This window comes from Perca flavescens, chromosome 3 (genome assembly GCF_004354835.1).
Source record: "Perca flavescens isolate YP-PL-M2 chromosome 3, PFLA_1.0, whole genome shotgun sequence".
In the NCBI taxonomy this organism is placed as follows: domain Eukaryota; kingdom Metazoa; phylum Chordata; class Actinopteri; order Perciformes; family Percidae; genus Perca; species Perca flavescens.
The window spans coordinates 35,035,681-35,059,266 of NC_041333.1; the positions used below are offsets into that span (position 1 = coordinate 35,035,681).

The 23,586-nt window shown below is 39.4% G+C and overlaps 1 protein-coding gene across 1 annotated transcript in view; it reads left to right on the forward strand.

The window, feature by feature from the left end:
* The window catches only part of myo7aa (myosin VIIAa), an 80,123-nt gene that overhangs the window by 46,432 nt on the left and 10,105 nt on the right, over nt 1-23,586 (forward strand). The window contains exons 23-46 of the mRNA XM_028571665.1: nt 1,003-1,212; nt 2,065-2,271; nt 2,980-3,156; nt 4,007-4,096; nt 4,190-4,317; nt 5,397-5,523; nt 6,359-6,478; nt 8,345-8,518; nt 10,311-10,538; nt 11,328-11,495; nt 12,338-12,455; nt 13,068-13,194; nt 13,721-13,890; nt 14,095-14,285; nt 15,889-16,013; nt 17,024-17,181; nt 18,151-18,304; nt 18,608-18,763; nt 20,078-20,183; nt 20,290-20,403; nt 20,826-20,913; nt 21,732-21,838; nt 22,131-22,316; nt 22,475-22,591. Of these exons, the coding sequence (XP_028427466.1) occupies nt 1,003-1,212; nt 2,065-2,271; nt 2,980-3,156; nt 4,007-4,096; nt 4,190-4,317; nt 5,397-5,523; nt 6,359-6,478; nt 8,345-8,518; nt 10,311-10,538; nt 11,328-11,495; nt 12,338-12,455; nt 13,068-13,194; nt 13,721-13,890; nt 14,095-14,285; nt 15,889-16,013; nt 17,024-17,181; nt 18,151-18,304; nt 18,608-18,763; nt 20,078-20,183; nt 20,290-20,403; nt 20,826-20,913; nt 21,732-21,838; nt 22,131-22,316; nt 22,475-22,591 (3,546 nt within the window). The remainder of the gene's footprint in view (nt 1-1,002; nt 1,213-2,064; nt 2,272-2,979; nt 3,157-4,006; nt 4,097-4,189; nt 4,318-5,396; nt 5,524-6,358; nt 6,479-8,344; nt 8,519-10,310; nt 10,539-11,327; nt 11,496-12,337; nt 12,456-13,067; nt 13,195-13,720; nt 13,891-14,094; nt 14,286-15,888; nt 16,014-17,023; nt 17,182-18,150; nt 18,305-18,607; nt 18,764-20,077; nt 20,184-20,289; nt 20,404-20,825; nt 20,914-21,731; nt 21,839-22,130; nt 22,317-22,474; nt 22,592-23,586) is intronic.

The window sequence follows — 23,586 nt, forward strand, 5'->3', positions numbered from 1 at the left end:
GCAGCAGACTGCAAAACATGCTTCCCCTGTCGGGTCACAGTTAGCAGCCATGCGACATGACAGAACAAATGTTACACTGCAGCTGGCAGCGGACTGAATCCATGCATCTCCTTGTGGAGTCACATCGAAAACAGTCCTGAGATCATCTCACGATCCCACATTTATTCCTGTCCCTAAGGATAAGGACACACCTCTGAATTTAGGTTTACTCCAGGTCACAGACTAAGGTTGATTATCATGTAGTGTTGATTATATTCAAGTTTACAGAGTTTGCATTTCCTTTGTTCTAACCCAGACTTGGCACCAGGAGGTTGGAGACTCAAAGAGACGTTCCTCTTCATATAATAGTTGGTTTTAACCTAATTAATTTAACCAAAGACAGGAAGAGAGGGGGAGAAAAAGGGTCTGTCTTTACCTATTGTTTACAGAGACAAAAGGTGGTGATTGTGATAACCAGATCAGTCTGGACCTATTCTTTACATTCATATAGCCAACATTCATTCCTATTTTCATAACCCGGTTACAGCATACAATTTATTACTTAAAACATACATAGTTATTAAAATCAATATTTTTACAACTTTATTTAACTCAACAGTATGTTCACATGCACTCAAGAAACCAGGTAACATGTGCTTGTGGTTCCTGCTTTTTATCTTTACATATTTTTGATAAATACTAAACATTAGTAAGGATTTTCTTTCTTCAACACACCTTACCTTACGACTATGAGAAATATATTATCCACTCCTCAACCCAGCAGTTTGGATGCAAATAGTTTAACAAAGAAACTAAAGCAAAACTATTCTAAGCATAATTTTTCTAACACAAACTGAATGTTGGCTTTTGAAAACTTCAGCGCCCTCCTCCTGCTACGTGCTGATGGAACCATGTGGCCCAACATGTAAAATAAAGTGTAGAAGCCAGGTTTATTTACAGATAGTATTAGTAGTTATATTACACTTTTATTTCAAAACAAATGTCATATTTCATATTTTCTAGGAGCGTCTGGCCCAGCTGGCCAAAGAGGACGCAGAGCGGGAGAAGAAGGAGAAGGAGGAGGCTCGGAGGAAGAAGGAGATGGTGGAGCAGATGGAGAAGGCCCGTTTGGAGCCCGTCAACGACTCCGACATGGTGGACAAAATGTTCGGCTTCCTGGGGACGACGGCCTCTTTTCCGGGCCAGGAGGGACAAGCCCCTGCCGGCTTTGAGGTGAGCAAACGAAAGGTTTTCCTCTAACCGTAGGAGATAAATGAATGAACTATTCTCTCTTTGATTTTAGAGCAACAAAATCCACTAAACTCACAAATCATATAGTCGGCACATTTATATACAAAAGTCTTTTTACAGTTATTGATACATATGAAAAGGGGAAAGAAATGTCAGTTATTAGAAAGTGGAAGACTGTTTGTTTGTATGACATGTAAATAGTTTGGGTGAGTAATTGCAATAAGTGGACCATAACAGTGCTGTATTTTGACATTGTCTGAGAGGCTTTTAGACAGTCCCTCCAGAAAAACGTGATTATGCGATCGCATAACTTAACGCATAATCGGCCAAAGTCCACATATTATTGCCGATTTCCGCGCAAAATATGCGGTGCTTGCATGATTTCATAATCCCCGCATTTTATAATACATCTTAACAGAAAGTGGAAAAAAATGTTGCGTTTACTTCAGTGGATGTATTAAGAGAAGAGCAGCCATTTTCCCCTGTTGCCATGGGAACGTTATGAAGTGACGTAATTACGCAACGTGAACATCATCTAAAAGCTGGGTGTTGGTGGGGGATCACTTTTTTTTCTCTTTTTCATCAAACTGCAGTTTTTGCAATTTCATCGCATAAAATTGCATAAATATCATATAGCATACATCATCGCATTTTTTAAGAAAACGTGCCGCATAATCAAATCACAACAACAACAATCACAAAAAACTTCGCTTTTTTCTGGAAGGACTGATTAGAGGTCCAAAGAGGTCAGAGTTTTGTCTCATGAATTGGAGAAGAATCTCTCCAAAAACTTCAGTTTGGAGGTTTTCACTTGAAGCCCTTTCTCCTCTGCAGGACCTGGAGCGGACCCATCAGGAGCTGGAGGAGGAGGATCTGGACGAGGCTCTTCCTCTGCCTGAGGACGATGAAGAGGAGGATCTATCGGAGTACAAGTTCGCCAAGTATGCCGCCACCTACTTCCAGGGCACCACCACACACAGCTACGTCCGCCGGCCCCTCAAACAGCCTCTGCTGTTCCACGACGACGAGGGAGACCAGCTGGTAGGTCACCTTTGACCTCTGACCCCACAACAGTCTTACCAGTGTTACACAGCTGTGCAGATTGTTGCTGTCTCTCTGAAAGATGTTTATGTCTGGCTGCCAACTTTTTTTGGATTGTTCATTATGAAATATGTGAGTTTAAAAATGTCTTTTTCTGCTCTGAAAATACAAACAAACGGAACAAACTAACAAAAATATTAAAAGGAATCATATTTTCAGCTTTGTAACAATGCATTTTCCAGCTAATTCAAGAGGGTTTTGAAATAGTTTATATTTGTTCCAGTTAGATAATATTCATAAAATAATATAAATAATGTGATACATGTGTACCTACCTGTATGTACCCTTTTGTCACTCAAAACAGTGGCCTTGAGGGTACATTAGTGTAGATTGTGCCTTGTGGGACAGAAAAGGACTCCTACTGTACCCCTATTTCTGACAGGGTGGTGAAAAAGTACCACTTCAGCTTTCAGTTTATCAGAAAAATGATGTTTTCACTAGACAGGAAGGGGATGGATTGGTACTTAAGTAAATGTACTGTTACATTCCACCACTGGAAACATTACAGTAGGTAACAATACCATTGTAGAGCAGTGACCTTTTTTTTGTCCATCCTCTCCACCAATAGATGCAACAAGCAAAAATATAAATTTCTGTAGATAACAAAATATATAATAAAATAAATGTATCTCTCATGTCTCTGCCCAGGCTGCTCTGGCGGTGTGGATCACAGTGCTGAGGTTCATGGGAGATCTGCCGGAGCCCAAGTACCACACGGCCATCAGCGACGGAAGCGAGAAGATTCCCGTCATGACCAAAATCTACGAGACGCTCGGAAAGAAGACCTACAAGAAGGAGCTGCAGGCGCTGCAGGGGGAGGGGGAGGTAAGGAAGATCAGAGGTGGGAGGGATAAGATGAATATAGTTAGTCTATAAATGATGAACTGGAGCTGCTCTGTAATGTGTTGCTGTTAGTTCATCAGCCATGTTTCCCTCCCATAATAAGTGGAGTTAACACTGAAATGAGATTAACTTTCATCCACAGTACTTGATTTTATAAATGCTTTTAATTAAATGCAGGTCATTTATCAACTTTCAAGATTGTGTTAATAGTTTCTAACCGGGAGATATCTAAATCTCCAAAGAAAATATTAATTTTTTCTTTGAATAACTTCTCAAATAAGACTATTTTTCGAAAGCATGGTTCTTTCGTTATTTTTCTTAATTTGACAAATTATTTATCTATATTCAGCTTTTTTGTTTTTCTCCAGACTCTCGATGTATTCTTTTTTTATTTTTTTTTATTTTCAGTTTTATTAATCTGTGGACAAAATATTAATGTCTTTATCCCATTGTTTTCTAGTAGCTCAACTAATCTTCACCTTGTTTGGGACCTGTTATTGATCCATACTCTAATACTTTCAATTTGAGCAGTTTAATGATAGTGATTTTGGAGACTGTGAAGATTTAATCCACTTTTTAAATTCATCCAACTAGAGTCATTTTGATATGTTAGACAAGCCCAGTTGCTTGTAATATACCAGAATCCATATTTCCTTGAAATTAAATTAAAGTCAGATGTAAGCAGTTTTTCAGGTGTTGAACATTTTCTCCATTTCCTGTACCTCGGTTGGGTCCCGGACTTCAGTCTGAGAGTCACAGTGTTGTGTGTGTGCTGCTAGCAGGAGCATCTTTCTATGTCCGTCAGCTGTTTCCTGTCTCGTTCTGCCTCCAGATGCCTCCCGCTGACAGCCACAAGAAAAACAGCGTCCGACACAAACTGGTGTCCCTCACCCTGAAGAAGAAATCCAAGATCACTGAGGAGGTAAGACGACAGAGAGAGAGAGACATGGGGCATTTTAAAAATACCTTTCTGATAGTTACAGAAGTAGAAAAGTTCAATTTGGATTTGTTTCAGGTTACCAAGCGTCTTAACGATGGTGAGTACGGTCTGCACGGCAACAGCATGCTGGAGGACCGACCAACATCCAACCTGGAGAAACTCCACTTCATCATCGGCAACGGGATCCTGAGACCAGCACTGAGGTACACACACACACACACATACACAGACACACACACACACACACACACACACACACACACACACACACACACACACACACACTCACACACACAAAGAGTGATTATGAAGCTGCATTTTCCTAAACTTGTATATATCATAGACATTATATGCATCAATACATCAAAGTATATTGTCTAGCTTGAATATGATTCATGTATTTATAAAAAACAAAATAACAATATCTCTGATGTTATTTAAAAAAAAAAAAATCTCCTAGGTCAGGGGTCTTCAACGTTCTTAAAGCCAAGGACCCCTTAAGTGAAGGGGAGACAGCGCAGGGACCCCCTACTGCATATACTGTATTGTATTAAATGAAGTTACATATTCAACTGGGCCTACAATAACATGTAGGGCGGCCTAAAGCCTTTATACATGTATACTTTTTTTTTTTTTTTGCATAGAATACTAAGCTATTATAAAAATAATCAGCATGTTTTTATAAATCATGTTTTAATGTTAAACATACATGTTGCACAGTGAATCCTCAGGATGAACCTTATCTGTTGAGCTCAGTGACTACCTTACCTATAGGCCAGTTAGCCTATCATCAGTGATGATTTTTCACAAATAGGTTGATTTATATTTGCTAATATATGTTACATTTAAACCCCTGTTGAAGATCTCTGTCCTAGGTTATAGCAGCAACATTTCTATGTATCCAAATATGTTTGGAAGAGATGTGAAAGCCTGTTCTTTCATTTGTACTCCGTCCCGCGGACTTAAACTTAAATTTAATAGAGAGCTCAGGATCCCTGACGCTGGTTAGGATCGGCCTGTTTGGGTTGTAGATGGCTGCAGTGCAGAGAGAAAGGAGAGCACACAGCTTCTGACACGATGAGACAAGTTGTTGATTTGTAATCACATTCAATGCATCTGCTCTTTCTGTACTGTCAGTTTCACATAAGTTTATACCTATGTACTTGTCTGTGTGTAGGTATAGTGATACCTTACCTTATAATATATTGTGTGTGTGTGTGTGTGTGTGTGTGTGTGTGTGTGTGTGTGTGTGTGTGTGTGTGTGTGTGTGTGTGTGTGTTAGGGATGAGATCTACTGTCAGATCTGTAAACAGCTGAGTCAGAACCCGTCTAAGAGTTCTCACGCCCGCGGCTGGATCCTCATCTCTCTGTGTGTCGGCTGCTTCGCACCTTCAGACAAGTTTGTCAAGGTCAGGACATCCAAAATTGTGTGTTTTTTTTTTTTTATGAGCTTTTTGATTTGAATACACTGAAGGAAGACATCTTAAAAATGTATATGTTTCCGCAGTTGGTTTGTTAGTTTGTCGTGGAAGTTTCCTTTGCAGCAGGGGGGTAGAGTTTTCAGAGTTTAGTAAATTGAAACAAATAAGACAGACTGAGACCAAAACCAAGTTGGGTTTTTGTATTTTATTAAAAACATTTTTATGCATCTTCAGAGTGACAGCACACACACACTTGGATTATTATGACGCTACAATTCTTACAGGCAATCTGATACACATGCAGACATCTCGGAGCCATTTCGCCTCCTCCTCCCTGTACGACTTTCACCCCCCCAGTTACTTCTTAACTGGCATGGGAAAACTAGAGATAGTTTTAGGGTGACCTTGTAGCCCCCTATCTGTTCAGACAAACAGCTCACATTATGTTCAAGACTGGATGTCTCAGCAGTTAAGCAGGAACTGAGATAAACTGTCTTTCAATAATGTGAGAGAATTAAAGTAGAAATAAAACATAAAAATATAAGGAATTATGCTTAAATGTAATTTTTCCCATTACAAGTTTCCTTTACATTTAGAGTTACAGCAGGAGGTACTCAATTAATGTATTTGTGTTTCTGTGAGAAAGCGAGGTCATTTGGCATACAACCTGATCCTCCAGCATGTATCCATTTTCAGTAAATCATAGTAAAAACTTCTTTTCCTGATGCTGCCCTATTGATGCTACCTCAGGCATTTTAGTTTAGTTTTTTTTTTGTATATGTGGAATTTACACCTTCTTTGTGTTTTGTGTTTTTGCCTACAGTACCTGAGGAACTTCATCAACAGCGGGCCGCCAGGTTACGCTCCGTACTGTGAAGAGAGACTGAGACGAACATTTGTCAATGGGACGAGAACGCAACCTCCGTCCTGGCTGGAGCTGCAGGTGCAAACACACACAAATCGGATTGATTTAGGAAAATAAATATAGAAATTTGTCAAGTTTATAGTATGTTTTTTTTTTTTTTTTTTTTTTTTATTGAAATGATCAGTCCATGCAACATTTTTCAGTCTTTATCCCTGAATGCTTGAGTATTATAAATCATCACAGTGTTCTTAGATACCCACACTGGACGTTACATAATTGTAATCCTGTTTATAGTTGTAGATATATCCAGTGTACAGCTCTCCAGTCGATGGCGATAAACTTGAAATACCTGTCCCGCATACACAAAACAAATCTTGTGTGCATGACATTTTGGCTGGTTACAGCAACAATTGGTTTTATGGCTTTCAGTAATGGGACCAAACAAATGCTATTTTGTATGTACAGATGGTTGAATTTCATATAAAAAAAAGAGCGATTCATGTTTTTTTTAAAGATTTGTCTTGGGCATTTCAGCCTAGAATGGAAAGGACAGCTAGATATGGAAGGGGAGAGAGGGGGGGAAGACATGCAGGAAATCATCACAGGTCGTACTCAAGGCTTACACCTCTATATATGTGCGCCTGCTCTACCAACTGAGCTAACCCGGCCACCAAGAAGAGCGATTCATGTTGTGTTTAGTAGGGTTGCAATGATATGAGATTTTCACGGTACGATACCGTCCCGGTCTTATATGCTGGCTACTTCTGCAAACAAATCAACAAGTTTCTTTTACAAAAGATGAAAAATACACAAGATACACAAGATCCAAGATCAGCTGGAGACCAGAGCCCTGTGGCCATTCATGGTTTTGACATCAAGCAGCTGTCCTCCTTTAAATATTTAGGAGTGCATATTGACAATGACCTAAGTTTGCGCACACATGTAACAAATGTCTGTGCCAGAACTCATCAGCGTCTTTATTTTTTACGCAGACTTAGAGTGTTTGGGGTCTGTACAAATATTGTGTTAATCTTCTATAGAGCAACAATAGAGTCAATTCTTCGGTATGGTATAACCAGCTGGTTTGGAAATTTGACAGTTAAATCCAAGACACAGATTTTTAATTTGGTTAAAACGGCAGGCAGAATTATGGGAACGCCTGCACCCCTCAACCTGCAGGAGCTTTTTAATCATGCAACAATCAGGCAGGCTAAGATCATCCTATCCGATAACTCTCATGTGTTGTTTTCGGAGTTTGAGTTATTGAACTCAGGAGTGAGGTACAGGGTTCCTCTTTGCAAATATAATAGGTATAAGCACTCATTTGTTCCTCTCGCAGTTAAGCTCATAAATGAGCAGCACTAAATGTATGACCACAAATTCTATTAATGCAAATTTGTGACTGAATGTATGTATGGATAGGACTGAAGGAATTACTGCATTTTTATAATGGATTGTAAGTATATTTATATTTCCAAATGGATACATTTTTTATACTGCCTTTTTAGAAAATGGTAACTTGTAATTTTGCACAGCTACTTGAGTAGCCTTTATGTTTAATGTCTAACTGTTTTAACCCTGTGTTTGATGTGTGTCTATGTTACTCTTGCAGCAATTTCTCTCTGTCCAAAACGAATTTCTCCTTTGGGAGACTAATAAAGAGACTTTTACTTTGACTTTGACAAGAGACAGACGCAAAAAAATCAGAAATCAAATGTAGCAAACAGTAAAATTACTTTTAAACGAATAAAAATTAACCGTAAATCAACACAATATTTTGGGAGAGGTCAAATATAGTAAAATAATGATGACGTAGTCCTGGACGGAGGAACAGTTAGTGTGACAGTGTGATCTGAGTAAACTGTCGTGTAGAGCGAGGCTATGAAGTGATTTGGTTTTTCATTTGGATCCAACTGGGCTAAAGTTCTGAAATCTATTATCCAGGCCACCAAGTCAAAAAAGCCCATCATGCTGCCGGTAACGTTCATGGACGGCACGACCAAAACGCTGCTGACGGACTCCGCCACCACAGCCAACGAGCTCTGCAGCGCTCTGTCCGACAAAATCAATCTGCGGGACCGCTTCGGGTTCTCACTCTACATCGCACTGTTTGACAAGGTTGGCACACACACACACACACACACACACACACACACACACACACACACACACACACACACACACACACACACACACACACACACACACACACACACACACACACACACACACACACACACACACACACACACACTGTGGCATCACAAGGGGACGTGTGGTAGAGGGACGCTATTTTCCTCTACAGGAGTGGCTACCCAGTGGCAAAATGGCAGCCACCCACACTACAAGTCCCAGAATGCACCGCACAGGGAGGTGCAAATGCCTCAGCCTGTTGATTACTGCAGGTGCTAATGCACTGGAAGAAGACAAAGAGAGCCAGAGGCAGAGAGAAGAGAAGCAGAGTTCATGGGGAAAGAACCTAAGCTACCAGGGGCCTCATTTATAAAAGAAAAAGTTGCGTGGAGCAGGGAGAAATTTGTCGTCGCAACATTCCTTGCAATAGTCGGGATTTATAAAGAATTTCCATGCGTAAAAATGTTCCCAGTTTTCCGCAAACTTTTGACCACACGTGTGATTGTGCGTAATGCTCCCAAGGTTTGGTAGACTGCGTTGAACTCCGATGGTACGCCTGTTTTCCGAACCTAACCTAGTTTTTGTTTTCCTGAACCCAACAATCTCGTTCTCGCTAAACCGACCCAGAGCCGGTCGCGGCGCCCGGCGAGGGGCTGCCAGCAACGAGGAGAGACGGGGGATCCTCCCCCACCGTGCAGCGGAGGAAATGGGCTTTTCCTCCGCTGCTCTCCCCTGCCTCTCCCCGGGAAATGCGTTGTTTGTTTGATGTGTTTGTGTGTGTGTGTCTGTGCGTCTTTATGTGGTCGTGTCTGATTGTAGGTGTCTGTGTGTGAATGTTGTCTTTCTGCACAAGTTACCAAATTGTCACATTTTAAGCACTTTCACCTGTTTTGCACCAATAATGATCCAAAATCTTGTTTCTATTATTTACTTTATCTAATAATTGAATTTCCTTTCTCACAAAAAACGAAAATGATCATATGATCATAAATGTGATCTCACAGGGGTAAATGGCAAATATGAACCATAAATGATGTATCTATCATTGGTAATTGAGCTAAATCTGTTATTATATACATAGTATTAAGGCTGTGTTACAACAATATGAACACTACACACGTGTTACGGCTTCCAAACAGGATTTAGTTTCAACGTTCTACCTCTGTTAGGAGCACATCGATCTCACAATCACTGAATCGTGGTTTTCCCCATTTTTCCATTTCGTGATCCTTTCAAGGCTGGAATATGCATTGATTGCTTAACATGGACCTTATTAGGACAAATATGGGACAACCTTGGGAGGAGCGTGAGGCTCGTGCACGACCGCATAAGGTAACGCACGACCGTGTTTATAACGAGAAGAGTGCGTACCGGTGTGCGCCGCAAGGTGTTATAAATCAGAATATTGTTTTTGCGCACAAAATCTTTCAGAATAGAGTCTACGCACAGTTTTATAAATGAGGCCCCAGGACTTTGCTAAACCTAGTAGTTTTACTCCCAGTATGTTTTTGAGTTTGAGCTATTTTCTGAAAAGACTGCTTAAAATAAAACCTCTGTTTACCTACAACCAGATTTTGGCTTGTCTCTGCACTACACCCCACCTGCTACAAAGAAAAACCTCTCATGACATCACAACACATACAGACACACACACACGCCCTGAGTTAAGAAGTGCAGATTTTAAAACTGGCAGTTAAAATATTTAGCACTAGTGAAACTAAATCAAATTATCGTTTGTAGTGGCAGATGTATCAATAACGTTCTTCTCCTCCTGCAGGTCTCGTCTTTAGGCAGCGGGAATGACCATGTAATGGACGCCGTGTCGCAGTGCGAGCAATACGCGAAGGAGCAGGGCGCCCAGGAGAGGAACGCCCCCTGGAGGCTCTTCTTCAGGAAGGAGATCTTCACGCCGTGGCACCTCCCTGCCGACGACCAGGTCGCCACCAACCTCATCTACCAACAAACCGTCAGGGGCGTCAAGTTTGGAGAGTACCGCTGCGACAGGGTGAGTTTTTCCGTTGCTGTCTATTTTAGAGGAATAGTTTGACATTTTTGGGAATACGTACAGTACAGGCCAAAAGTTTGGACACACCTTCTCATTCAATGTGTTTCCTTTTTATTTTCATGACTATTTACATTGTAGATTCTCACTGAAAGCATCAAAACTATGAATGAACACATATGGAATTATGTACTTAACAAAAAAGTGTGAAATAAATGAAAACATGTCTTATATTTTAGATTCCTCAAAGTAGCCACCCTTTGCTTTTTTATTAATAAGGGAAATAATTCCACTAATTAACCCTGACAAAGCACACCTGTGAAGGTAAAACCATTTCAGGTGACTACCTCATGAAGCTCATTGAGAGAACACCAAGGGTTTGCAGAGTTATCAAAAAAAGCAAAGGGTGGCTACTTTGAAGAATCTAAAATATAAGACATGTTGTCGTCTCAGTTTGATTAAAATTGTTTGTCAGACATCTAAACTAGGGAGTACTAGAAGGCGTCCTCCCTTTGTCAATATATATTTAAGTGATTTGTTGACTTCATCACTTTGGAGTGTAATACATTTGAATGTCATACAATAAAAGATGTTAAAAAGACCTTTTTGAATTTATGATCAAACAACTTATCTGGTATTCATGTGTTTCTCAGTTGCCTCAGGTCTTAAAAAGGCCTCTGTCTGTTTCTCTTTACCTACATTTTACTTTGCCTTTACTTTAGTTTTTTTAAAACCCTCATTGTAAGAAAACTGTGTGTGTGTGTGTCTGTGTGTGTGTCTGTGTGTCCCCAGGATGACCTGGCAGAGCTGGCCTCTCAGCAGTATTACGTCGACTATGGTTCGGAGATACTTCTGGAGCGCCTGCTGAGCCTCATCCCCTCCTACATCCCTGACCGAGAGATCAGCACCTCCAGGACGGTGGAGAAATGGGCTCATTTCATCATGGCTGCACACAAAAAGGTGCTCGTCACTATGACAAAGTCTGTCAATGTCCTCCCAGTGAATTTACCAGGGAACCCGCAGGTTTTAGTCCAGGCTTCTATGGATGGTCTATCGGTCCTCCACTTTGGTTCAGACCGAAGTAACTCAGCCATTCATGGTCCATACAGGAAGAATCATACTGACTTATTTTGTCCTCTAGCGGATTGACATTTTTGAAATGTCTCAACATGTTAAGATGGTGAACATGGTAAACATTATACCTGCACAGAGCATCTAGCAGTGTGGCTCTAGTGTTATTTAAAGGAAATACATTGTTTTCATGGGTACTTGAGGATATGTATTTGTAATTTAGAGTTTTTGGCACAGGGGAAGTTATTTTGTGATGCATGTGTGTAGATCATAGATGTAATTTAAATGTAGAAACGTGTTTTTGTACATTTTTAAATGTCTCTATAAACATACTCAAGTAAATGAGCTTATTTTTCTTTTGTATTATGCAAACATTTCTCTTGAGAAACAAATGCACTAACCGGTTGAGTAAATCTTCAGTTGGTGATTTTTTTAAAATGAGATAAAACAGCAAGAAAGGTGGAGGCTAATGTAATGAAGCCTAGCATGTCATGCTATATGAAGGTGAATTCAGTAATCCTGAGCAATAAACTAGAGTGACAAATCAGTCTTGCACCGAACCCTGCAGTATTTGAATATTTTGTAAACATTTAAATCTACAGTGGTATGTTCTGCTTGGTTCATTTGCATTCACAATAACTTATTTTTCTTTCTCCCACAAACATAATAAAACCTCTCTCTCTCTCTCTCTCTCCCCCTCTTTCCCCCCCCCCCCCACCCCCCCACCCCAGGGCATCTACACCCAGAAGAGGTTTGACCCACAGAAGGTAAAAGAGGAAGTGGTGGACTTTGCTCGCCACAAGTGGCCTCTGCTCTTCTCTCGTTTCTATGAAGCCTTCAAGTTCTCAGGTGGGAAAATGATCTTAATGCCTTAATTAAAAAAATGAGGAAAAATCCAACCTTTAAGGACAACAATTTAGTTTGTGAATGAATAATGTATCGTAAATAAATAAATGTTCTTCCTTAAAATACAGGGGGCTTAAGTATAGACACCACTATGTTAAATTCCCATAGAGGCAGGCAGATTGTTATTTTTAAAGGCCAGTTATTTCATGGATCCAGGATACTATGCATCCTGATAAAGTTCCCTTGGCCTTTGGAATTAAAATAGCCCCACATCATCACATACTTCAACATACCTAGAGATTGGCATGGTTTTATTTCAGTTAGCCTAATAGCTGGTTTGATTTGCATTGAGAGATGATCTTATGGAAAGTACCCCATGCCAATCTTTAGGTATCCATTTCCAAAAGATGATTTTTTTTTTTTTATTCCTCTTTTTAGTCAACTTTAGCATGGGTTCATAAACGTATGAGCAGCACTGTAAATGCAGTACTTTTTACTTCTCTACATGTCTGAAAGTTAGTTAGTTAGTTAAGTTAGTTTTCAGATAACCTATCGGTTCTGTGACAGTGAATCCTTGGTGTAAAACTTTTCTTTTGTCTCTTCTCTGCCTCTCAGGCCCCATTCTGCCTAAAAACGACCTGATCGTCGCCGTCAACTGGACCGGGGTTTATTTTGTGGACGAGCAGGAGCAGGTCCTCCTAGAGCTCTCCTTCCCAGAAATCACTGCCGTTTCCAGCAGCAGGTGAAGCATGCTGGGAGCTCTAGTCATTTAACAGTTCCTTCTTTTGGTTTCTCTGCCTGTCCTTTTATTTTCTTTCCTCTTCCATCTACTTCCTGCTATCTCTTTCTACGCTTCTGCTGTCTTAGTTGCATGTTCTATTATTTTAATTCTCCTTTTCAGCCTGCCTCTCTGAGCACATCCCCTGCTTTCTCTCTCCTCTCAACAACAACACTATTGGTAATTTCAGCAAATGTCCAATATTGACATTTGTATTCAAGTGTCAAAAGCCATTACAGCTGTGTGAATTACAACTCATGAGATGATGTTTGTTATAGAGCCACAAAGTCCAACGTTTTTGTGTCTTCTAACCATGATTATAAACCCAAACCAACTAGTAATTGTTGCCCAAATTGCACCTTAACTATATGTTGTGCTGTGTTAGATTAGGAAAGGCGTTCACAAATGATGTCATCTTTTATGTGTTATTCTTGAGAGCGAGGACAACCAACATAGTTTCTATAATTTGGAGGACTTATTGTTCTTTCAGGGGAGGAAAGTTGCAGAGTCAGAGTTTCACGTTGGCGACCATCAAAGGAGACGAGTACACCTTCACCTCCAATAACGCAGAGGACATCCGCGAGCTGGTGGTGACCTTCCTGGAAGGCCTGAGGAAGAGGTCGAAGTTTGTGGTCGCACTGCAGGATAACCCCAACCCCAGTAAGTCCTGAACAGGGATGGTAACGCTTTTATTTTGTACTCTAAACTCTTTTTTCACCTGCTTGAGAACATTAAAGTTAGAAAGTTTTCCATCAAACACCTTTTACAATAAACATACGGAACAAAAGACAGAAGTTTGAAGGTAGAAATGCCAGTTAATCATCTCGCTTTAGTAAAAACTTTTTTTTTTTTTTTTTTCCACAGCTGGGGAGGAGTCCACCTTCCTGAGCTTTCTGAAGGGAGACCTGATCCTGTTGGACAAGGACACTGGGGAGCAGGTGCTTAATTCTGGTTGGGCACACGGCGTCAACGAACGAACCAATCACAGAGGAGATTTTCCAGCTGACTGCGTCTATGTCCTGCCCACCATGACCCGACCTCAGCAAGAAATTGTGGTAAGAGAAAAAAAAACCAACATCAAGAAAAATTCTGCTTCACTTTTTTGTAGGAAGGAGACTCCTCTTTACAGCACTAACTTCCTATTACACTATTCACTGTTTTTATATTATTGGCACAGCTCAGTTTGCAGGATTGTGATTATGATTTCAGCGTTTTTAATTCAAAAAGCTTGAGTCAAAGGTGCCACACTTAAACCAGAAGTTCAGTAGTTTCAGAACCACTTCAGCGAAAAGCCAAATATATTTTATTATTATTGAAAATCATTTTCCATTATTGTCTTAATAGATATAAGGACAAATAACAGTAACAACAAATAACAAAAGCCAACTGAATTCAAGTAAACACAAAACAGTTAAGTGTCATAATGACCAGCGTAGAGATTTGATATTTGGAAGACCACAGGAACAAAGAATATGTGTCCAATGATACTGAATAACAAGTTTTTTAAAAAAACAACGAGGACATTACATTCACATTACAAACATTACAACAAAGCTGTTCAAACCTGTGATACTACCCTACTTTTCCTTCACACAGCATTACTGTATTTTTGGGGGAGTATCCCAAGGATTATTCTATTAAATTACCCAGCATACAGTAGACTTTAAAATGACACATTGTAGTCACTTAAAAGAAGGTTGACCATTAGAATATTACTTTAATACAAAGGGAGACTCTTATATTACAGATGGGAATGTGACATGCATTTCCATCTGTGCAGAGACAACAAAGGTTTCTTTGCACCGGACGAGTCAACGGGTGCTCAAATCTTATTTAATGTATTAAAATAAAATGTTTTTTGACCTTCGCCATAAGCAATATCTTTTTGTTGTTGTTGTCCATGTTTTGCACACTGAAAACTGAAACGTAGACATGTTATCATTGCAAACTTATTTTTTTCCATCAATATTTGTTTATTGATTTTTAACATCAACCAAACAATCAATGCACATACATACAAAACCTGTTCGAGACCCAAGGAAAACACAAATGCAAATGACAAAGACCGTAACTAAAAGCTTCTCATCACATTATTTACTATTAGATTTGACACAGCTTCTCAGTCAGCTATTGGCATGTCATTTCCACCATGTTCAAGAAAGAATAAGAAAAGATTCCAGATTTCCTCAAACCTCCTATATTAACCTTTCACAATATAAGTTACCTTTTCCATTGACATACTTATTGCCATTTCTTTCAACCAGTTACCTATACTTGGCGCCTTTTATGTTTTTCCACTGTAAAGCAATAAGGCGCTTTTTGCTTGTAATGGACACATGTCTATGAATGCACATTCCTTACCCTTCAGTGGCATTTTTAGAGGTTATAAATGTAATATATAAATGTAATATAAATAATTTTGCAGAAATTGATATATTGATATTCAGGATTTTATCTATCACGCATTTCACATCCTTCCAAAATTTCATTATATATCGTCACAATCTTGTGAATATGTTGCTGTAACAGTTAAATCTGATCTGATTTAATCTGATAACATCTGGCTCTTCCTCTTGTTTGAAGACACCTAATGTAAGTCACTTTAAACATAAAATGGTCTTTAAAATGAATGTAATCCGATGTAATCCAACCAATCAGGCGCTGGTAACCATGACACCGGACCAGCGACAGGACTCGGTTCGTATTTCGCAGCTCGTCCTGCCAGAGAGTGACGGACGGATAAAACCCTACACACTGGAGGAGTTCTCCTACGACTACTTCAGGTCAACACACACACACACACACACACACACACACACACACACACACACACACACACATACATATTGGGATTAAAAACAAAGGGTTATCATATCTGTTGAACATTTTACTGTTGGGTGTATTATAACCTCTCTGAATAGACTTGTAATCGATTGTAAATCCTCCTGATGTCATTTCCGTTATGGAGCAGCTTAGGGATCAGTCCTCGGCTCTTTAATAATAATGTATACTTTATTAAATTACAATGTTTTCCCTCTGTTGTTATTACACACACTACACACAGGCCTGAATTACACACACACACACACACACACACACACATATACACACACACACACACACACACATGCTCAGTACCTATACATGCACTAATGGAGAGATGTCAGAGTGAGGGAGCTGTCCATGGAAAGGCGCCCCGAGCAGCTGGGGGTTCGGTGCCTTGCTCAAGAGCACCTTGGCAGTATCGCCGGAGTCGAACTGGCACCTCTCCAGCTACCAGTCCACCACCATACTTTAGTCCATAAGGGGACTTGAATCAGCAACCCAACTCAACTTCCCAACTCAACCCCCTACTGACTGAGCTACTGCCACACCCAATGAGTGATCCTCATTTTTAACCTTTTAAGTCAAATCATTCAGGCGTAATATCTTTGCTTTTAGCAATACAACACATTTGAGTGAGATTGTCTATCTGGAAACTTCCTTCCATTAAATTCAGACAATTCAGAAGTTATCATCACAGGTCCAGATCCTTCCTTGCTCACAGATCTCCGACATAACATCTCACATTATAAACACTCACATGCAGATTTGCTGCCCCCCCTGTACAAACATATGTTTTTAAGCATTGTTTACTTATATCTTTTTTACTTGTGAGCCACGCCAAAGAGAAATCTCCATTTTTCTGATCTCACCTGACTGACTGATTTTTACCTCTCGGCAATATTTTTTTGGTTTGACAAATTAAGTCATGTCATGTCAACATGTCACAAATGTAACCTGCTTCTTTCAGACCTCCTCCCAAACACACCCTGAGCAGGGTGATGGTCAGTAAGAATCGCGGGAAGGACAAGATGTGGAGCTGCACCAGAGAGCCGCTAAAGCTGCCGCTGCTGAAGAAAGTGGTCAGCCACGAGGAGCTGGCTCAGGACGCCTGCATGTCCTTCATAGATATCCTTTAAAACAGCTGATGTGACGCGGTTTGAGACCATCTTAAAGCATGTTCAACTTACTGGGCATCTGACTTCCCTAAACCTAGCCATGTCAACCCTAGATAACTGCTCTAATCGTAATGCTAACAAAACTGGTTACCAAATTTTCTATGTTAACAATGAGCTTGTGCATATGAAAGAGACTAACAGCAAATGCAACATACACAGATCTAGAGCAGGATATTATTCATTAATTGTATATATTTTATAGCAAGAAACTAGCATTTCTGATTGTTTAAGTTGCATTATTTGATATTGATAGTATATTTTACTATATTTTTATACATTTTTAATGTACAAGTTAAAGTTATAAAAACTAAGCACAGCACTATAACATAAAAAGCAGCAACATTAGAAACTGAAAATAATACAGTAAGTACCAGAAGCATAAGTTAAACACTTTTATGACCACAGAAATCTGAGAAGTTTTGTCCAGTGCATTAAAATATTGTACTTTTAGTACCATAGCTCAATCCTTTTTTTTTTCTTTTCTTTTCAATACATGTCCATATGTCTCTGGTGATCCCATCTGCTGAGCATGCAACCCCACGTTGAGAAACACTTGTGCAACCCTTCACCCCGACATAACCTTATCAAATCTTAACCTGAACTTTAAACAGGCCCCAGTATTGTCTAATTAAAGACATAATGCAGTTTTTTTTACAGCATCCCATTAGAATGTTTACAAGTTTTTGTAAATTATCCAGTGATGGGTGGAGTCAAACATGCTCTGTAAATACAAAACAAAACACAAAAAAAGAAATGAAAACTTTGATATAAACGAGTGTGTTCATACATGTCACCAGAATGCAGGAAGGAGCTATCCAAAATTGGGTTCTTTTCCGGTATCTCGAGAATGATTTTCATGTTGATTCTACATTTGTATACAAGCCAATCAGGTCGTTTTATTCCTTGACGTTCGTCCCACCTATGATGAAGTACATGGGCGACTATCCGTCCAAGCGGATGCGCTCAGTCAACGAGTTGACAGATCAGATCTTTGAAGGAGCACTGAAGGCCGAACCTCTGAAAGACGAGATCTACTGTCAGGTCATCAAACAGCTCACGGACAACCACGTCAAGTGTGTAAAACCGACGCTATTATTATTCTTATCATTGCACTTCAATATGAATGATAATATCTTGGTGCTAATTCAAGGTTCAGACTTTTCATGTAGAGTTGTATCGCAAAACATTTACAGTGAACCTTGTAGAAAAGAACGTACAAAATATTATCGAAGGATACCACGTTCATGAAACACTTTAATTGCATTCAGTTTCTATTAATCCTCCAGTCATCATCATCATGTCTGCAGCAGTACAAGCAGGCAGGGCCAACAGATATTTCTATGCAGAAGCTGAACATGAGTTTTGTGCTGCTGCAGGTACAGTGAGGAGAAAGGCTGGGAGCTGCTGTGGTTGTGTACTGGTCTGTTTCCTCCCAGTAACGTGCTGCTGCCTCACATCCAGCGCTTCCTCCAGTCCAAGAAACACCACCCACTCTCTGGGGACTGCATGCAGAGGCTGCACAAAGCTCTACGGTAACACTTTACACTTTACTAAAGTATTAACATCACAATATACAGTATAAAGTTAAAAAAAAAAAAAAAATTAAAAGTACTCATTATGTAAAATTAGCTATTTCAGAATAACTGACCCTAACTCCACCCACTGCATCATTTTGAAAATGCCAAAAAAAAAAAAAAAAACCTGGGCAAAAGGATGAGAGGGGAAAGGGATGCCGCGAACCTGTGATAAGAGGGTGATAACAATCTTAAATATCATGACATAGATGAGTCCCAACCGGTTGACTCTATCTCAGCATTGGACCGAAGGTTGAGGCTGATTTAAAACAGTAGATAGTGTGTTGAGCCTATTTCAATCCATGAAATGCCGTTTTTTATAAATTTGGAAAGAAATGTCAATATTAACTCCTGCGTTGATTTGTATTATCACAGTCCTTGATTATGCGGCACGTTTTCTTAAAAGATTCGATGGAATATGCTATAAATGATATTTATGTAGTTTTATGCGATGAAATTGCACCCTGCTTTTCGATGATGTTCACGTTGCGCAATGACGTCATTTCATAACGTTCCCATGGCAACAGGGGAAAATGGCTGCTCTTGTGTGAAGTAAACGCAACATTTTTCAACTTTCTGCTAAGATATGTGACTTTTTTTCTAACGAAAATGCGGGGATTACGAAATCATGCAAGGCCCGCGTATTTTGTGGAAATCGTCAATTTATGCGGCAAAAGTGCGGTGTATTTGAAAAAATGAATATGTGGACTTTGGCTGATTATGCGTTGAATTATGCGATCGCATAATTGCGTTTTTCTTATTATTTCTATATTTTCACAGTCCAGTCATACCATTTAGTTTACAGATAAACGAACACGTTTAAGTGTGCAGCACCTCTTTATTTTTTCATATGTATATAGTGTCAACTGTGCACCAAACATCCCCCCCCTTTGTTTGTTTTTTTGCACTACTTATTTTATTTCATGTTATATTTTTTAAGTATATGTTGGCAGTGGGAAAGGAGTTGCTTTAAATCTCATTGTACATGTGTATAGTGACAATAAAAGGCATTCTACTGTATTCTCTTCTATCTATTACCTCAATCTGTAAAGTAAGTGGTAGTCACTCACTATATTTATCAGATGTGAAGTAGTAAAAAGTACATTTGCCTCGGAAATGTAATAGAGTAGAAGTATAAAGTAACATAAAAAGGAAAAACTCAAGTTAAGTACAAGTACCTGAACATTGTTAATGTACTTTTCACCACTGCAACTGACCTTTCGTTTTGCTGCTTTTTTTTTTTTTCTTCCATTTGTGGTATCGTGTAAACAGTAATGGATCCAGGAAGTACCCTCCTCATCTGGTGGAAGTTGAGGCGATCCAACATAAGACAACCCAGATCTTCCACAAAGTTTACTTCCCTGACGATACAGACGAGGTCGGAGACACACACACACACACACACACTAACACACGAGAAGATACATGTCCACTCATTAAAAAAAAAATTGATGATTGAGACTGTTTGTGTGTGAAACTTGCAGGCGTTTGAGGTGGAGTCCAGCACCAAAGCGAAGGACTTCTGCCAGAACATCTCAACCAGACTGCTGCTCAAATCTCCTGAAGGCTTCAGCCTCTTCGTCAAGATCTCAGACAAGGTCAGAGAAAGAATGTTTTTCAGAAGCAGAGAAAAAATTTGGCTTTCTTAAATTCCTCTAAAACAAATAAGTGGTGTAAATTATCTCTCTTATCCTTACCTGTTTTTTAGGTTTAATTTCATGCTGTCACTAATGTCCTTTGACCTTTTTATAAAGCATCTTCTATGCGTTTTCTATGCAAGCATTTGTTTTGAAAATGTTGTTTGAGTTTGGAAACTTAAATGTCAACAGGAGGATTTACTGCAATTTCAGAACATTATGGTTTCATGAAGTCCAATTAGTTTTTGTCAAAGTAGAAAAAATTAAATATACATTTTTTCCCAAAATCTAGAAACTATCTTGATTAGCTTGAACCAAGCTGATATGTCTGTCTCTCTGTCTGTCTCTCTGTGTGGCTGTCTGTCTGTCTGTCTGTCTTGCAGGTGATCAGTGTGCCAGAGGGAGATTTTTTCTTTGACTTTGTCAGACATTTAACAGACTGGATCAAGAAATCTCGACCAGCTAAAGACGGTTAGTACATGCATCAGTTTTTACTCTGTTGGAAGTAAAGCTCCACTAAGTGTCTTAGCGTGCTCTGAAAAAAAACTCCTGTTACTGTATTTATATATATATACATACATACATACATACAGTACAGGTCAAAAGTTTGGACACACGTTCTCATTCAATGCATTTCCTTTTTATTTTCATGACTATTTACATTGTAGATTCTCACTGAAGGCATCAAAACTATGAATGAACACATATGGAATTATGTACTTAACAAAAAAGTGTGAAATAACTGAAAACATGTCTTATATTTTAGATTCTTCAAAGTAGCCACCCTTTGCTTTTTTGATAACTCTGCAAACCCTTGGTGTTCTCTCAATGAGCTTCATGAGGTAGTCACCTGAAATGGTTTTACCTTCACAGGTGTGCCTTGTCAGGGTTAATTAGTGGAACAAAAAAAAAAAATATATGAAAGATATATATATATATATATATATATATATATATATATATATATATATATATATATATATATATATATATATATATATATATATATATATATTTGGGCTGAAACGCGTTCATTTTTGCATTAATGTTTAATTTTTTAATATTTAACTCGTTAAAAAAAATTAACGAAATTAACGCAGCTGTGTTTGTTTAATTCATGCGGCGGCTGAGAAACGTAATACGTCTACATAACAGCAGATACTTTATTTTACATTATGACTTATACGACGAAGTCTGAACAAACCTGCTCTTGAGTAAAACTGATATTACGCCAGAGTTTTAAAGTTAATCACACTTATATTTCATCCTATTTCCCTCCTACCTTGCAGGAATCGTTCCCTCTCTGACCTATCAGGTGTTCTTCATGAAGAAGTTGTGGACCAACACAGTTCCAGGGAAGGACTCCTTCGCCGACTCCATCTTCCACTACTACCAAGTCGGTCTTTTACTGAGAAACAGGATAAAATTGTTTATTTTATAATTTTTTTCCGGCTGCAACACTCTTCTACACTTCACTTAATCTTTGTTTCACCTGATACAGACTTCCCCAAGGTTTTTATTTAATTTAAAAACACTATTATTGTCTACTACTTATTATCTTTTGGCAAATTGCTTCAAACTATTTTTTTTTAATTATTACTATGATTTATATTTTATTTATCCTTGAACTGTACCTTTTGGGTAAATCAAAACCCACTTTCTTCCCCTCGTTCTCTTCTTTTCATTAGGAGCTGCCTAAATACTTGCGTGGCTACCATAAGTGTTCACGAGAAGAGGTTTTCCAACTCGCGGCCCTCATCTACCGCGTCAAGTTTGAGGATGACAAATCCCATTTTCCTACAATTCCCAAGATGCTTCGGGAGCTGGTTCCCCAGGATCTCATTCGTCAGATGTCACCGGATGACTGGAAAAGGGTAAACCTGGAAAACTCCAATGTAGTTTTTATTTTCTGTTTAGATGATATGAACATTGACACATTTGTATTTGTATCCAATTTGGCATTAAGGATTGAACTGAGTTTAATAATTAATACTGTGTCTGTCTCTCTGTCTGTCTGTCTGTCTGATGACAGTCGTTGGTTGCATACTTCAACAAACATGCTGGTAAATCAAGAGAAGAAGCCAAACTGATGTTCCTGAAGCTCATCTACAAATGGCCGACCTTTGGCTCCGCCTTCTTTGAGGTCAAGGTAAATACATCTGAGCCTGTCACTTCCTGTCGGTAGCTCCCACCCGGGAAAATATGCAGAGAAAGAAAACAAGGAAACAGCCCATCAGTCAGTCGAGACATCTTTTATATTTCGCAAAAAGGTTGCAGAGAAACATTAATGCTCTTCACGTAAAAATGATAAGTTATGATAGATGATCAGTTGATATTTAGACGTCATAAAAACATTTGTATCATTTACGGGATTGTTCCGTTGCCGCCAGAGATTCCCGCCAGATGTCCATTACCTTCCTCTTTCTTTGCGTCTGCATTTTAAACTCTGGTGGATTTGTGAGGACTATGGTTAACTGCTCCTCAGATCTCTGCAGGGTAAATCCAGACAGCTAGCTAGACCATCTGTCCAATCTGTGTTTTTTGTCGCATGACTAAAACAACTTTTGAACGTACACACGTTCCACCAAAACAAGTTCCTTCCAGAGACTATTTTGCAGCGGCGCCGTGGCTCCGTCCGACGCTTTGCGCTGGCCAAGATGACTGTGAATGGTTTAAAGTGCCCATATAGGGGTAGCATGCTAGCAACATACAAATTCACCCTAATCTACAAACTAAATTGTATAGAACTACTTCCATGTCCCTGTTCTGCAGGTATTCCACGCAAAGTTGGAAGTGTGCCCTCGTTTAGAAGAAGTCTCCCAGCTAATCCTGCCTTGTACTGACACAAAGTTAGAGAAACAGCTAGCTAGCTCATGTAGTCCTTACCTAGCTACTGAGCATGTAGTCTTACCTAGCTACTGAGCATGTAGTCCTTACCTAGCTACTGAGCATGTAGTCTTACCTAGCTACTGAGCATGTAGTCCTTACCTAGCTACTGAGCATGTAGTCCTTACCTAGCTACTGAGCATGTAGTCTTACCTAGCTACTGAGCATGTAGTCCTTACCTAGCTACTGAGCATGTAGTCCTTACCTAGTTACTGAGCATGTAGTCTTACCTAGCTACTGAGCATGTAGTCCTTACCT